Here is a 15754-nt window from a genome sequence, read left to right as displayed (position 1 = left end):
CACACAATTAGAAAAACAATGAAATGGAGAGAGAGTAGCGAGAGATGAAACTAGTGTCTGTACCTATTTTGTCAGGCGTTTCACCGTCTTATTGTTGCCACCGCGTTCAGTGTGAGTGCCTGGGCGCAGGCCACTTGCGGCTGGGGTGATGGAAGAGCCTGGTCCCCGCCCTGGAGGAGCTCAAGGTCGAGCTGGGAAGGAGAGGAAGTAGGATGTGAAAGTGTTGGCTGCAGGAACTGAGACTGGGTGCTGGGAGGGGTGGGCCGGGAGTCCAGTCAGACCAAGGACTTGCCCCATGCGGAGAGCCAGGCGAGGCCAGGCAGTGGCGTGGGAAGCTCACGCTCAGAGGCTAGAGGTGGGAGCGCCAGTCAGGGGGCTGTGACAGTGCCAGGCAGGCGCTGATGTGGCCTGAACAGAGACGAGACGGGGGCAAATGAGAAGCAATTGGGAAGACCACAGCGAGGCAGAGCCAGAGGCAGGACACGGAGTGGGGTCCCAGAGGACGCGGTGGGTAGGGGCAGGGGTGGGAGGGCTGGAGAAGGGGGGCCTCAGAGCACAAGGGGAAGGGCCTCTTCTTTTTTGGAGCCTCGCCAAGAGTTTAGAGCCCACTTTGAAGTTAGAGGGGGCAGTCCCCAAGACCGCTCTTCCGTCTGACGCCATGTGCAAGTTGGGTGGAGTCCCCCAAACCACTGTCGGGTTCAGTAATTCACTAGAAGGAATCACAGGACACGCTGATGTTTGTTACACTCATGGTTGCGGTTTACAACAGGGAAGCGACACAGACTAACATCCGCCAAGGGAGGAAGCACATGTGATGACACACGCAGAATGTGGCCAACCAGGGAAGCCCGCCCAAGCCTTTGGTGTCCCAAGCACTTCTTGAGGCTCCCTCACGTACGCCCTGCCTGACCGACCTTTACTGCTGTCCAGCCCCTCCTGGAGGTCAGGCCGGTACTGTGTGGCCCAAAGCCCCCATCATAACCCACACTGTTAGACTGTCCAGTGGCCAGACCCCCCCCAGGCAAGCAAGATACTCTTACCAGGCAGGACATTCCAGGTGGCCTAGAGATCACCTTCCAGGAGCCGAGGACAAAGGCCAGACCTCTCTGTGGTCAGGTTAGTGCCTCACCGCACATGCTTGCAGTTTGGCATGAGAGTAGGCACAGGAGGAGGACGAGGACCCCGACGTGTAGGTGGGAAGGGATGGCTTCGTACGGCTCTGCTTATACTGGGGTGTGCTCACACACTCAAGGTCGTGGGCGTCCATGTGGCGCCGGGTACTTAGCTGTTCCCTCTCGGGGCTTGTCGCTGGAGCATTTGCCACTGTTTCTGACGGCTGTGGTGCGCTGGGCGTAGGAGCTGAGGCAGCCGGGATATGTGCAAAGAACATTCGCGCCATCGGTGGGTGTGACCTTGGCCTCTCCCTTCTCCCCACTCCTCACTATGAAGTGGTGTGGAGCTACCTACAGGGTTGACCTGAGGATGACATGGGACCCTGAGGGTGGGAATCCTTTGTGCGGGGAGCACCAAACCCAGCATGGAGAAGCAGGAACCCGTGGCGTTTAAAATCCAATTTCTGAAGGCGGTTGTTCGCTGGGACGACTCTTCACTGTTGGTTTATAATGACGTGTGTAATGCGTTTGGAAAAGCGCCTTCGGCGTCGGAGGAATTACCCCTGAACTAACGCCTGCCTTCTTCGGTCCTAGGTGAGGCTGCAGGTCGGGCTGTACGCCGTGTACCTTCTGGACTGGCTCACGGTCTTTAATAAAGAACAGTTCCTCATTCTCCGCCTGGAAGACCACGCCTCTAACGTCAAGTACACCATGCACAGGGTCTTCCAGTTTCTCAGCCTCGGTATGAATGTCGCACTGGAGGCCCACGGAGCAGGGCGCGAGCTCCGAGGACACCGGCTCTGTGAGGCGCTCCCCGCGTCCCACGCAGACCCCTGAGCCGAGCAGGGTGGGCTGAGCCGGGAGGCCAGTTAGTACCTGTTTGTCAAGCACCACGTGCACGCGGGGCCTTGCGCGTGGCGTGGGGAGCCGTCTCTGGGGAGGAAGAGGTGGGCTCCCGTCTGGGAGCTCCCTCACTGGAGGGAGAGGGGGAAGCCGAGGCTCGAATAACCGAGTCACTGGTAGAGTGACGTGGGGGAGGTTAGCGATCTCACGCTGGGTCCGTACACGTGACTTGGGGTCCCAGCCGCTGAAGCGATCCTGGAAGGGAGGGTGTGAGCTGCGCCTTGAGGATGGACAGGGTTTCTGGGCGTCTGGGACCGTCTTGCAGAGGCCTCAGGGCCTGGAGGAGGGGATGGACAGGTCCATGCTTGTCTCAGCTTTGCTGGGAACCCCCGGAGGCAGAGCCATGTGGCTGGGTTTGGGCTCCTGGGCCTCTGGGGAGGGGAGCCTGCCCCCAGCCAGAGGAGACCGTCCCCCAGAGTCCCGAGTGGCACTTTGCGGCAGCAGGCCAAGTCGCTGGCCACGGTGACGCCTGGTAGAGGCGGGTACACGGGTGCAGAGTGCTTCCCCGTGGACGGCACCCAGGACCGCTGGAGAGGCTGGAGCATACGGCACATTCCTCCCCAGATGCCCCCCGCGGCCCTGTCTCATGAGCTTGCCTGGGAATTTTGTTAATTGAACTTTTCCTGAAATCTGTTTGCCCGCCACTGGGACTCGGGCCCCTTTTGTCATTTGATTTTCTTTTTCCTTTTCTTGGAGAGCTTGTAATGTGATGGAGTGTGATTACTTTTTCCTTTTAAGGCCTAGAACCATTTTTCTTTGATTTGGCCACCTGTAGACTCTGTCACATTCATGAGCTTGTCTTTAATCCCTGAGATGGACAGTAAGGCCAGTTCTGTTCCTTCCCTGTCACGTAACCCGAGGACACTGGGATGTAGTTTTTCTCTGCATGGGCTCATGACTTCAGGCTGATCCCGAGAGCCCGGGGCACAGAGGCCTGAGCAGTGGTCCTGGGGGTTAAGCCAGTGAGAGGCTTGCGGTCCCGAGGGCTGAGGGTGGAGGTGGCAGCCTCAGGGGGCAGCACCAGCTGGCCCGTTCCCGGCCTCTCCCCATGGATATGCCTGCTGCAGGTGGAGGTTCAGCCAGTGGGGGTTTTTTGGGCACAGGTGGCCTCTACCCTCCCCCCATGGCCACTTCACAGCACGACACACAGGGTGAAATGTGGCCCCATCACGAGGCCCTTTGCATCGGCCTGAAGTAGAAGCAGCGGGGGCAGACTTCCAGTGGCTGGTGAGCGGGAGAGGCTACATGCAGGGACTGTGTGTGGCGGGTCACACAGTTACCCAAGGGCAGGCTGGCTCCCGTTTACGGGCAGTTGGAAATGAAACTGCGCCCCAGAGTCCCAGCCTTGCTTCCAAGGGTGGGGTGACACACCGGACCACAGAATCTCTGCTCTTTCACACTGGAATTTCCACCTTCCACCCTCAGCAACTCAGAAATGGATCCAGCCAAAGAATTTGAACCTCCAAACACATTCTTACGGGAAACTCCTGTCTCAACAGGAAGCACGGCTGGGATTTTCTCAAAGTTTCTTTTGCCTCCTGCCTCATAGGCTCTTTCCTTTGTGTTCCAGGGCCCCTAAGTGAGAAACAAGAGGCCTTGATGACCAAGAGCCCCGCCTCCAACGCGCGGCGTCCCGAGGACCGGAACCTGGGGCCCATGTGGCCGGTCACACAGAGGCTCCTGCGGGACTTCTACGGGCCTTTCAACGCCCGGCTGGCGCAGGTCCTCGCCGACGAGGCCTTCCTGTGGAAGAAGACGTGAGGCCGGGTTCCCGCTGCCGCCATGATTTCCATGCTTTGAAAATCTCTCTTGGTGGGGAACCCTTTCGCTCAGAGCCTGGAGAAAACCCCTCCCCAGGCCCACGTTTATGGAAGCCAGTTCAGAATTTCCTTTGTGATGTTAAACAGCCCGGCGATGGACCCTTCACCGAGCCTCGGATGGAGGCTGTTGGAAATTCCACTTGGAAAAGGGTCCCCTTCTGCTCCGAGAGTGGCTGGGGTCCGGGATGAGGCCGGCGGGCGCTGGGCTGGGTGCCGGGAGGGAAGCGTGGAGTCTGGGCTTTGACAGTTCTGGGTGGAGGTCCTGCCCCGGGGCTGGCCAGACGTACACTACACATTCAGCTTCGAAACCCTCTGTTTAGATCACTAACCTCATGTTGACGGAGAATGGAGGCTCTCATTTTTTTTTTCCCTTTTACCCCAAAGTCAGCCCTTCCGTCTCTTCAGACTTAAACCCTGTTAACTTCACTGTTGACGAGAAAAAAGACACAAGTCGATTTTTGGTAGCACTTTCGTGTCTCGGACCTCCTCCCCTTCTGTCCTTGTGGACTTCACTTATGTTTAACAGAAAACGGGCGCATTTAAAACTAACCACTTTCTACATTTCACTGGCTGGAGCTTTCTTTTCTGCCCCTTTAGATGTTTTCTCAAGGGTTTTTTCAGTTTCTAATTGGAATATAACTTCAGTTTGAAATCGGAAGGGAAATTTTTGCTGTTAATGCCAGACTGAGCACCTCGAAGGAACTGATGGAAAATCTGGGCATCTTGGCCCTCGCCGTGCATCTGAGGTCCTCAGAGAACTGCAGCCGTTTGAGGTTTTTAGTACCGGGTGCGACAGGCTCCGTTGCTCTGCCTTCCTCCCAAGTGAACTTGTTATCACATTCTCCGCCATGTGTGGCCAGAGGTCCTTCCTCACTCAACGAACTGCAGGATGCTCTTTTCTGATTCAGAAGCCCAGCACATGAGCTATGCCTGGGCCGGACATGCTGTGCTGGGATTTGGAACGAGAATGCTGGGAGCTGTGTCCTTGACAGAACTTTCTGGGCCACTTGGCAGCCTGGTTTACTGTTGGATGGGCTGAAGGTCTTGCTGTTACTTGGAGGTGACGGGAAAGATCGAACATAGTCGTTGCACACAGCCCCAGGCGGGACCCCAGCCAGGCTTTGCACGTGGTTGTCAAGGGAAGCTTCTGCGAATCAGAGCTCTCCAAGTCGAGGTGCCGGATGCACACCAGTGAGAGAGTGCAAATGCCTACACACCCAGCCGCCACTCTTGGGAGTGAGGATTTGCTGAGCTGTCCAGCCCTAGTGCCATTGGAGATGGGATGCTCGGCCCATTTGAAGGCGTGTGGAGGGCTCTGAATGGCACGGCCGGGCGGTTTCTGCTGTGAAGGCTCCATGGGCCTGAACACCCGCTTTCGGGGACAGGCCCCCGTTTCTGTCCTGGTGGCACTCGGAGCAGCAGCCAGCAGGCAAACCTGGCCTGAGCACAAGGTGCCGTAGGGGATGTCGCTTGCACGTGCGTGTGTATTTATTTGCAGTGCAGGTGCGGTGTGCGTGGGGGTGTGTGTGTGCGTCTCTGAGTGGGTTCCCTTCAGTTCTGTTGCTGATCAGCTTTCTCCGCTCTGGACACACCCCTTCGTGGATTTCTTTCAGTTCGCTTGTCACTTTCAGCCCGTATTTTTGCTCTTCGGCCCCAACTGTAATTACAAGGACTTTTCTTACGCACCCCTGTGCATGTGAACGACATGTAGCGTAATTCTGCTTCTTACAGAAGTATTACTGAACGTCTTATTTCCAATATTATTTGGTTTATTATACAAATCTTTTTATAGGTGATCCCTCGGTGTCGATCAGCGCCGTGCAGACCCGGTGTCTCCAGGGGCCTTTCTCCAAAGGGCTGTCTGTCTGTTCCTTTGCTTTCCTCTGCTCTCTCTCACTCGAGGCCCCACTCTTGGTGACAGCACAGCTGCCCTTTTGAGCCGTGGTCCTCGAGCCTGTCATCCCAAACCAAAGCGAAATGGAGGATTTCTCACGACCCGGTCTGGAAGTTCCTTTGTGTCCCCAAAGCTGTGCGTCGGGTTGTATTAAATTGTACTCCCTTAGTCGCGTAAGGTATGTTAATGAACCACTGTTATGCTGTACTTTTATTAATATTGAACATAATTAAATGTGGACCCCTGTGACTGGGACCTGGGGGCGCATGCCCTTCCTCATAAGCCGTCAGAGCTCTTGTGGGAGGTTTTCCACCGTGTCCACTGTGCGTGAATGAACCACGGGGGTAGTTCTGTGTCTCACCTGCGTGTGATGTGCACCCGGTATGCACGGGACCTGCCGCACGTGGTGACGATGCGAGAGAGAAGAGCAGGCAGGTCAGACGTTACCAGGGACTCCCACGTGAGGCCAGCCAGGGGTGTGAGTCAGGGCGGCGAGGGCCAGCCCTACCCACAGACGGGCCTAACATCATCTTCAGACATTTAGATTTGATGGTTGGGTGACCGCAGGTCCTGCTGCCCCCAGCAGGCTGCTTCCCTCATTCCCGGGGCCTGCCTGGCCCCTGGGGGCTGCGAGTTTGAGACCCCTGGTGTCACTGGGTGCGTGGCATTGTCACTGGACACTCAAGGCCCCCATGTGCAGCCAGGGCAAGCCTGAGAGAGGAGGTCCTCTCAAGTTCGGGGCTCTGGAAGCCTGGGCCATCCTGGGGGCAGCGGGGAGCCTGGATTGGTCCCCGAATTCTGGAAAGACTCACCCTGGGCGAGCGTCTCCCTAGCACTGCCCCCCAACGGTTGTGTGCTGGGGGAAGAGGGGCTGGCGAGTCCAGGCCTGGAAAGGAGGAGGACCCCAGCTCTTGATGGCAAAGCCAGGGACGGCTTCACTCAGCAAGGAAGATGCTGTGCCCGTGAGGAGAAGCGGCCGGTGGGAGATGGGGGTCGGGACCGACGGGTGAGTCTGGAGGGCTGATGGCACAACTCCCTCCCCTGGGGCCTGTCCAAAACCCTGTCTGCTGCGGGACCACTTCCCGCCCCGACTCGGGAACCAGCTCTCAGGGAACATTCTGACGATCATCTCCGTGTTCGTGTAAACCTCCCCTCGGAATGACCTCTCCCCACGTGACTCCGTTTGGGAATTGAAGCAAAGGCCATGGGGCGGGGGGAGGAACTTGGGCCTCGTCCAGCAGTGAGAGGCCTCATGTGGGGGCGGGTATTTTTCTGTTGCTCCAGAACCCTCACCCTGTGGGCAGATCCTGTTGAGATTCTAGGAAGACATCACTTTCCCAGAGCTTCACCTGGCAGGGCTGCCTGCAGAGCAGCCCGGGGAGCGATGTTAGGGTCCCGCGGCAGCTGCAGCAGGTTACACCAGACCGCGTGGCTTAAACTAACACCACAAGGCTATTACCTCACAGGTCTGGGGGTCAGAGATCCAAGCTCAGTCTCACGGGGCTCAAGTCAAGTTGTCGGTCGGCAGGACTGGTGCTTTCTGGAGGCTCTAGGGGAGAATCCGTTTCCTTGCCTTTTCCAGCTGCTAGAGGCCGCCTGCATTCCTTGGCTCGTGCCCCCTTCCTCCACCTTGAGACTCTCTCTGACACCGTTTCCCTCGTCTTGTCACCTCCTCTGCTTCTCCCCCTCTGGCCTCTTGCAAGGACCCTTGCGATGACTCTGGGTCCACAGGATGCTAATGCAGAATCATCTCCCCATCTCAAGGGCACATCTGCAAAGCCCCTTTTGCCAGAGAACGTAACACTTATAGGTTCCAGGAATTAGAATGCAGACATCTTCGGGAGCCGTTATTCAGCCAGCAATAGGGGGGTGGGTCCAGTAGGCTGGTCGGCCGTCAGAGGATGGAGTGGGTGCCCACCGGTCTGTCCCTTTCGGCTGTGCCCTGAGGGGCCCACGCAGGTCTGAGTGCCTAGCAGAGGGCTGAGCTTCCCGACACGTCTGTTCTGAGATGGCGAATATTCCTGTCCAGGCAGGACCCTGTGACTGGGGTGAGGGGTGCAGGGTGAACGGCAAGTCGTCCTTTTGTATGTTTCTCCCGAGTGAGCCAAGTGGCGGCCCCAGGCCCGGATAGGGTTCTTTGTCCCTCAGGAGACCCACAGAAGCCACATGGGCAGTTTCGAGTTTCTCAAGTTCAACTGTTTCTGCGTGAGTTATGCTTACAAAGGAGCAGCTTGTGAAAACGACAAATATGGTTAGAATGTTTTCTGGCCCCTGAGAGAGTCTCGGGGGCCAGTGGCCTCGTGGCCCCGTGCTCCAGGGATGCCTTTGGAAGGCAACCGCCAACCTCACTTTCAGTGCTCGTGCCTGATGGCCCCTGAGCTGGCCTTGACTCCCCGACCTCGACTCTGTCCCTGCTCCCGAAGCCCCGCGCCGTCAGCCTGGCCCTTGTCCCCAGCCCTCCCGCCCCTCCCCCTCTGGGTTCCCATCCTTTGCAGAACTGCTCCCGCTCAGGTTCCAAGTGGCAGGGCGGAGGCTGGGCGGTCCTGGGCCTCTTAGGCCTGCAGGTTGCTGTCCTGAGAGCCTGCAGGAGACGAGGACGCCACAGAGGCGGAAGTGGTGGCACCTCAGCGACTGCAGCAGGCCCCCGAGGAAGGACAGTTCCCCCTCGGCCGCCACCTGGGAGTGTCTGAGTCTTCCTGCCGGGGGCCCAGGACCCGCTCAAGCTGCACCTGTGCTCATTAGCCGCACACTTGGGGCGAAGCAAGGAGTAGGACGGTCCCTCCCGTGTGACCGCCCTGCTCTGTGGGTGCCCAGCTCCGAACCTGGGGCACAGAGGAGAGTAGGAAGGGGGCTTCCTTCCCCACAGTGGAGGACCCCACGGGTGCAGCAGCGCAGGGAGCACGGAGGCCGCTGGGGCTCCTGGGCCTTTCTGGTGCACCCCCGGCTCTGTGTGCTCTGAGCAGCCCCTTTGAGATCAGGCCCCGGTCAGATCTAGAAGTAGGTGAGTCCGAAGCCTGGGCCTCTCTGAGTCTCACGACTTTCCCACGGCCTCACGTTGAGGTGGTAGTGGGGACCCAGCACTTCACCTCCCTGAACAATTCCCTTCTCGCAGAGCAGAGAAAGGCTGGGTCCAGGGAATCAAGATGGGGAGGCTTCCAGCATCTTCTCCTGGAGTCATGAGCCATCTTTCTTCACCATTCTTCCCCTAAAAGGGACAGTCTGAGTTGCACCCATCAAACTCGGCTCCCCCAGGAGGACAGTGTGGGGAAGGGGTGAGCCCTGGGCCTGGAGCCAGATGAGCTGGGTTCAAGGCCTGGTTGGGTCCACCCCATAACCTTGGGGACACTGCGGGCCCCTTCCACATCTGCAGGTCTATGGGCCTCATGAGTGGGTGTTGGGAGTTAACGAGGCAATGGTACATGAAAGTATAAAGTGAGGATCAGAGAGGCTACACGCCTGCCTGAGGTCACACAGCTCCGATCTCCAGAAAGAAAGAGCAGAATGTCAACTCAGATTTTTCACTTTTTAACTTCGTAGTCAATGCTTTTAACCATGGTGCTACAGCGTACATCCCCCCCCACTCCCCCATCAGGCTCCCATCCCCAGCAGCCTGTCTGCATTTCACCTGTCAGCTCCCATCTCAGATGTCCTTAAGGATGGGGCAGCAGTTCCTGGGTGTTCTGAGGCAGAGGTTTCTGCAGACCTGCCCATCCAGGGGTCTAGGTGGCGACTGGGACTTCTAGGGAAAACAAAGGGAAATAAACACGGCTTTGTTTTGCCGAAAAGGTCTCACAGCTGAGACTCCTGCTGCCTGAGGCGTCCTCCCTGCCCTGGCCGGCTGAGCCTCCCACTCAGAGGACCAGGCTGACCTCACAGGACCTCGGGCTGGCTGTAGTGGGGGGCTTCAGAGTCACATCAGAAGTGGATGGTCTGACCCTGGGCTCAGCCCCTCCTGAGGGCCTCAAAGGCACCAGGGGACACACTCAGCTAGAAAGTCTGCCAAGAGTCAAAATTTAATTTTTTAGCAAGGGTTTTCTGAACATCTCCTCTGCACAAGGCACTGGGCCAGGCATTCGGGTGGGCGGGGGCTGGTCGTCTGCTCATTCAGTGATTCTTTCACTGGTTCTTTCACCACGTATTCGTGGAGCCCAGTCTGCGTGAAGCGGGAGGCAGGGAGGCCAAAGGCCAGGTGGTCAGAGGCCAGGATGAGGCATGGAGCTGGTGTCCACGGTGGGGAGGACGGGCTGGGTTGGGTCAGAATTCTCAGAGCATCTGTAAATCCTACTTAACCACACATACATTTCTTAAACCTTTTACTTTTACTTAAAATATTTAAAGTACATTAATCTGTCTGTCTTTTGATAGAAGGGCCAAAGCCTTTTGCCCAAACGTAAGTCTGCAGATTGGAGTTTTGGGTCATCTTTCTGGCTGAAACCACATCACGATGAATCAGCACTGGTTTCCGGTTTTGGTTCTCTAAAGAGGCATGAGAACTGGAAGGCCCTTGCGAAGCCTCTGAGAACAGTCTTTCATTGTATACGTGGTTATTCCCCTCGTATGTGCTGGGACTTTCCAAAACTTCCGACCTGGTTTTTAGAAACTGGCTCATATTTTGCACTTGTATTTCATTTGTTTACATCAGTGGTTCTCAAAGTGTGGTCCAAGGATGAGGGCGACCCTCGAGACCCTTTCGGGAGATCCACCAGTCAAAACTAAGACTCTTCACGATCATACCAAGACATCATTCGCCCTTTATCCTCTCATTTCCTCATGATGTACAAGTGATAATTTCCAGCGGCCGAGGCCCACTCTGATGTCTGATGGACTCTGTGCTTGTGCGTTCATGGGCTTTGAAAATCTTTCAGCTTTAATTTCTAATATAGTAAATACTGATAGATGTGAACCACATAAACAAAAGCTCTTTGGGAATCTTCAATAATTTTTGAGAGTGTAAAGGAGTCTTCATTCTTAACAGTGTGAGAACTGCTGGTTTCTATATTTATTAAATCACACATTTCTAATTATCAAGCACAACTGGCGTACGAAAGACTTGGGAACAAACATAATTGACTTGTAATAAACTCAGAATTGACTGGAGGGCATTTTGCAAAATGGCCGAGAGCACTGAGCATGCCCTGAACATCAGCAAGGGTGCCTAGGGGACGAGGAGGCAGGCATCTGTCAGTGGGGAGCCCGGATAAGAGGCATCTGCGGTACAAGTGGTGACAGCAGTAATACGGGTGCCCGCTGTTTACTGAGCACATGCTGAGTGCCAGGCCCCAGGCTCAGTGCAGCTCCAAGTGTTGCCTTGGATCCTAACCACCACCCTAGGAGAGAGGTCCTCTCTTTCTTCTGGTTCTGTCATTGTACAGGTGGGGGAACTGAGGCTCAGAGGGGCCAAACAATGAGCCCCAGGCCCCCAGCCCCTAAGGAGCAGAGTTAGTCCTTGATCTCAGGTCTATTGATCTCCAGGGCCCGAGTCTTAACCTGCACTTCTCACCTCTGAGTCCCTGAAGTCTCTGAGTTTCTAAGGAGGCAGAGCCTCAGGTGAAATCAGGGGGCTGCTGGTACCTTCGGGACACTCTGAGCTGGGAGACTGACACACGCACTGGGGACGAGGTCAGGGCCAGGTGGCCTCTTCAAGGTCATTTTCTTGTGGAAGCAGCAGAACTGACCCGGACAGCACCCCACCCCACCTCCCGGCACCCCATCGGTGCCCAGCCTTGCAGGAGCCCTTGGGCAGAGACTCGATCCTGGCCTGTGCCGCCCTCTTACTGCATCCGTTCTGTGTCCTGCGTCCACCTGGATGGGAGGAAGCTGAGCTGAGTGTGTGCTGACCCTCAGGAGGAGCCCCTGACTTTTGGGAGGTTGAACAGGTGGGACCAGCTGCTCCAGGGGCCCTTCCATCTCACGGTCTGAGGCTTTCTCAGAGCCCGGGAATCCCGGGCTGGTCCCATCCTGCCAGTTCTGAGGTTAGTCAGGGGCCCCCTGTGGCCCCCCCCCCCCCCCCGTGGCCAGCCGCTCCTGCCGCTGCTGTGAGCTGGAGCCGTGGTTGAGGAATGGGGAGTGGCAGCTGCCCTCAGGGCTGGCCTCCACACCTCCGAGGGGCAGCTGGACATCCCAAATGAGAGGCCACGGTCACCATGGAGATCTTTTGTTTACTCCCGCCTCCACGTGAGATTATCTGCAGAACTGCCATTTTCTACACTTTCAACATAGTGGAATTCCACGGCCAGGCCAGCCTCCAGTTCTAAAGGCAGCAACCCAGGCAGCCTGCACAAGACCTCAGGGTGCCGGCGAACTTCTCTGGCCTCTAATTTCCTACTTCCCCTAAGAGAGCACACGCTTCTCCTCTGCTCCACGTTTTCTGCCTCCGTGCCTTTGCTCAAGCCAACGCACCACCAGGAGGGCCCACCTTCCCCACTGTTCAACTGAGCCAGCTTCTTATGCCACCCCAGGGCCAAGGGCAAGTGTTACCTCCTCCTCCATGCTGGCCTCCTGGATTCCACCCTGCCTCCCACCTCCTGACCTTCTTGAGGCCTCTTCCCCTTCTTAGTCTCTCGCCCATCCCGTGTGGTGTTGATTACTTTCTACGTGACTCTGCAGTCATTTGTGCGTTTTCATCTCGCACCCAGACAGCGAATCCTGGGGGCACACAGGCTGTTCCTTCCCCCACCCTCAGATACCCAGCCGTGGAGTGATGTCCCCAAGAGGGAGGCAGTGAGTGCCCAGAGAGAGAACTGACCTGGGAGCTAGGGATCTGGATGACACTGAGCCAGTGACTTGACTTCTCTGAGCCTGTTTCCCCAGCTACTGAGCAGGGTGGGGGCCTGGAGGATTTCAAGGGGCGCTTTCAGATGTGCCCTTCTCTTTATCGCCTTTTGAAGACTTGACACTTTCCCCAAGCTGCTTACGTGCCCAAGGTGTTTTGCAGAGGAAGTGTCTGGAGAAGGGATTGGGCCGGGAGTGGCAAGCCCCTCTCCACTCTTCTGGGATTCCAGGATGGCTGCCCTGGGCGCAGAAGGCACCGAAACACAGCCCTTTGCTGCCCCCGTGTGGCCTCTCAAGGCACTGCACCCAGGAAGCCTGTCTCAGCCAACCTTTCCAAGGGCTACCCTGGCAGATGCACATCACCAATCTGGATGGCCCGCTTGACCCTCCACTGTCTTCTTGCTCAAAGCTCACCTGGGCCAGGGAGCTCCTGGGGACTAGCAGTAACCCTAATAAGAGGACGTCCAAGGGTGGAAGGACTGTGGTCTCAGATCAGCCAACCAGGAGCCTTGTTCTGGAGGTGCCATTATGCGGCGAGAAGGATGGTCGTAGGAGCCCCCAGAGGTGTTCACGTGTGCTTCTTGGTCTCCAGGCTCTCCCCCGCCCCCACCTCCGCCGAGTGGCCTGCAGGCCGTGTAGGATCACACCCACAGTGCCTGCAGGGAAAGGAAGGCTGGGAGAGGGCCAGCCTGACTCTCCATCAGGTGCTCCCTCCGCTCTATCTGGCGCTGCCAGAACACAGCTCCGAGTGGGCAGAGCTGAGACCCTTCTGCCCCTTTGGGACTGGTAGCGGTCAGGCACCTCCCCAGCCCCTCCCCATCTTGATCCTTCCCACGCGTAGGCCTCCCCTCCTCAACCCTCGTCCTCTACGCCACCCTTCCTAATACCCTGTCCTGAGCTGACCTGAACCTGGGTCTCGGGCACCCTCCTAGGACTGTGCGTGGCTCAAGAGGGCCCTGGGGGAGCCATCACCCGCCCCAGGGGGACCTCAGACGTCGGAGTATTGGTGATGGGGAGGAGCCGGGCTTGAAGCTTCTGCCTGCAGACCTACAGAGCTCCCCCCTCGCCCATCCCTGTTCTGCCTTCTCCACCCCTCCCAGCATCACCTCCTTCCTGGGCTCTCCTCTCTCCTCCCTGCGAAATGGCCCTCCCGGCTCCAGGCCCCACCTCCATAAGCCGTGCTCTGTGGCCTCTTAGCCCTACCCAGGCAGGCTCCTCTGTTACCCTTGTCCTTCCCAGATGCGGGGCAGGAGCTCAGGGGGTCCTAGGGGACCCTCTTTCCCGGGGTGTCCTATGCTGACCCCTGTCCTGCCTTGGTGTAGACGAGCTGAGGTCTGGGACCTCCACGTGGCAGGAGGTCCTCCTCTTGCTTGACCTGGTCTACCAGGCAGACCTGACCTCTGCCCTGTCCCATTTGCCTTCCAGCTCTTTCTGCTGTCTCCTCGCTCCGTCCCTTCTCCTCCTTCCTCCCGGCTTGCTCTTCCTCCAGCGGTGAGGTGCCTGCCAGACGGGGCAAGGCTGGGCTGGGCTGGGGCTGCGGTTCCAACAGGCAGGTCTGGAGCTGCTGCCACAGTGCAGCTCTGGGAAGGTCCAGGGTCTCGATGACAAGCCATGCTTAGCGTAACCCGGATACGTCGCCGTGCCCACCCTGCCAGGACGTTCAAGACTGGGTAACAAGCAAAGAGAACCACCCCGCTTTATTAGCACCTGCGCAGTTGTAGCCCTCGCTCTGCTTCGTCACAGCTCTCTTCCTCGGGCGCCTCAGGCTCCTGCGCCTCCATCCCAGAAGCTCCAGGGGCGGCTTCTTCCTCACCAGCTGGGGGCCGCGCCTTCTGGAACACGTGACTTTCTCAGCCCCTGCCTCAGCTGTGAGGTGACCCTGTCCAGGCTGCTCACGTTTCAGTGGCCAGGACTCGTCACGTGCCCCCTCCCGCCACGGGACAGGCAGGCTGCTAGGAGCTGGATGGAGAGTTGATGTCGGGCGGGGCATTTTCAGTGTCCCCCAGCTCCCTCAGAGCCCCCACTGGATTCTACCCTGGCCCTTCTCACGCATTCTCCCACCTCTCAATCTCTTTTGGATGTTTAACCTCTTTATACCCGCACTGCATTCTGTGAAATTCCCTTCCAGTTATGTCTCAGTTCACCAAATCTTTCTACTTCTCTACATCACCAATTCTGCTCTCTAAACTATTCATTTTTAGTTTTCAAGTGACTTTTTTGGGGGTCATTTTCAATTGTCGAATTTCAATTTGGTTCATTTTCAAGTCCGTCTGTTATTTTTTCATAGAACATTGTTTTTTAGATATTTTTTTTAAAGATTTTTTTTTTGATGTGGACCATTTTTAAAGTCTTTATTAAATTTGTTACAATATTGCTTCTGTTTTATGCTTTTGTGGTTTTTTGGCCGCGAGGCATGTGGGATCTTAGCTCCCCAACCAGGGATCGAACCCGCACCCCCTGCATTGGAAGGCAAAGTCTTAACCACTGGACCGCCAGGGAAGTCCCTTAAATATGGTTTTTAATTCCTTCTTTATGTCTTTAATCATTTTAAACATGATTTATTATTTCATTTGAACTGTTATTATAAGTGCTTGGGGGATTAATCATTCTGTTTTTTTTTTTAATCTGCTGACTTTCCCTTGTGAATTGTTTCCTTGTGTATTTTGTGATTTTAAAAAATTATTTTGAGTTTTTCTTGGGGTGTATTACCATTTTTTTTCTAGGGGAGGCCCACATGCCCTGGGATGGGTGGTATTTCCAGGAAAGGATTTTATCTTTGCTTTGGTCTGGATCCAAGGGATCATTTCTCTAAAAACAAATTTTGCAATAACTTTTTGGTTTGGGATGTCCTTGCTTTATGAGAAGTATAAATTAAAACTGTCCATCTGGTTGGGTGGGGTGGGTTTGGAGCTTCCTTTTTGTTTTGTTTTTGTTTGCTTTATTCTCCAAAAAATGTTTTATTCTGGAAAAAATCTGGGACAATTTACCCCATTTTCCATTTATCCATAATGTGTAAAATCACTGAAAAGCACAGTGAGAGCATGGTTATTATCTGATACTTATTTATTTCCTACAGCGTCGTGGTCTAACATTAACTAAAGCAGCATTGGTCCTCATATCTGCTTTCAGATGAGAGCCAATAGTTTGGAGCTTCCGTTTTTAACGGGAGCTTTTACGCACCCTCATCTTTTCTGAGCAGAGTCAAGCTTTGCTCCTGAGATTGCGCTTGTATTTTCTGAGTCTTTCTTATAAGG

The 15754-nt window shown here is 56.0% G+C and overlaps 1 protein-coding gene across 5 annotated transcripts in view; it reads left to right on the top strand.

Moving 5' to 3' along the window:
• The window catches only part of CHST15 (carbohydrate sulfotransferase 15), an 83833-nt gene extending 77822 nt beyond the window's left edge, over positions 1-6011 (top strand). For all 5 annotated transcript variants that reach the window (XM_068548718.1, XM_068548719.1, XM_068548722.1 and 2 more), the window contains exons 7-8: positions 1707-1854; positions 3586-6011. In XM_068548718.1, coding sequence (XP_068404819.1) covers positions 1707-1854; positions 3586-3776 — 339 coding nt within the window. In that variant the 3' untranslated portion in view covers positions 3777-6011. The remainder of the gene's footprint in view (positions 1-1706; positions 1855-3585) is intronic.
• Positions 6012-15754: the final 9743 nt, after the last annotated feature.

The sequence above is a fragment of the Eschrichtius robustus genome, chromosome 7, assembly GCF_028021215.1.
Source record: "Eschrichtius robustus isolate mEscRob2 chromosome 7, mEscRob2.pri, whole genome shotgun sequence".
Classification (NCBI taxonomy): domain Eukaryota; kingdom Metazoa; phylum Chordata; class Mammalia; order Artiodactyla; family Eschrichtiidae; genus Eschrichtius; species Eschrichtius robustus.
Note: the sequence above shows the minus strand (reverse complement) of the source record. Positions and strands in the feature narration are given on the sequence as shown.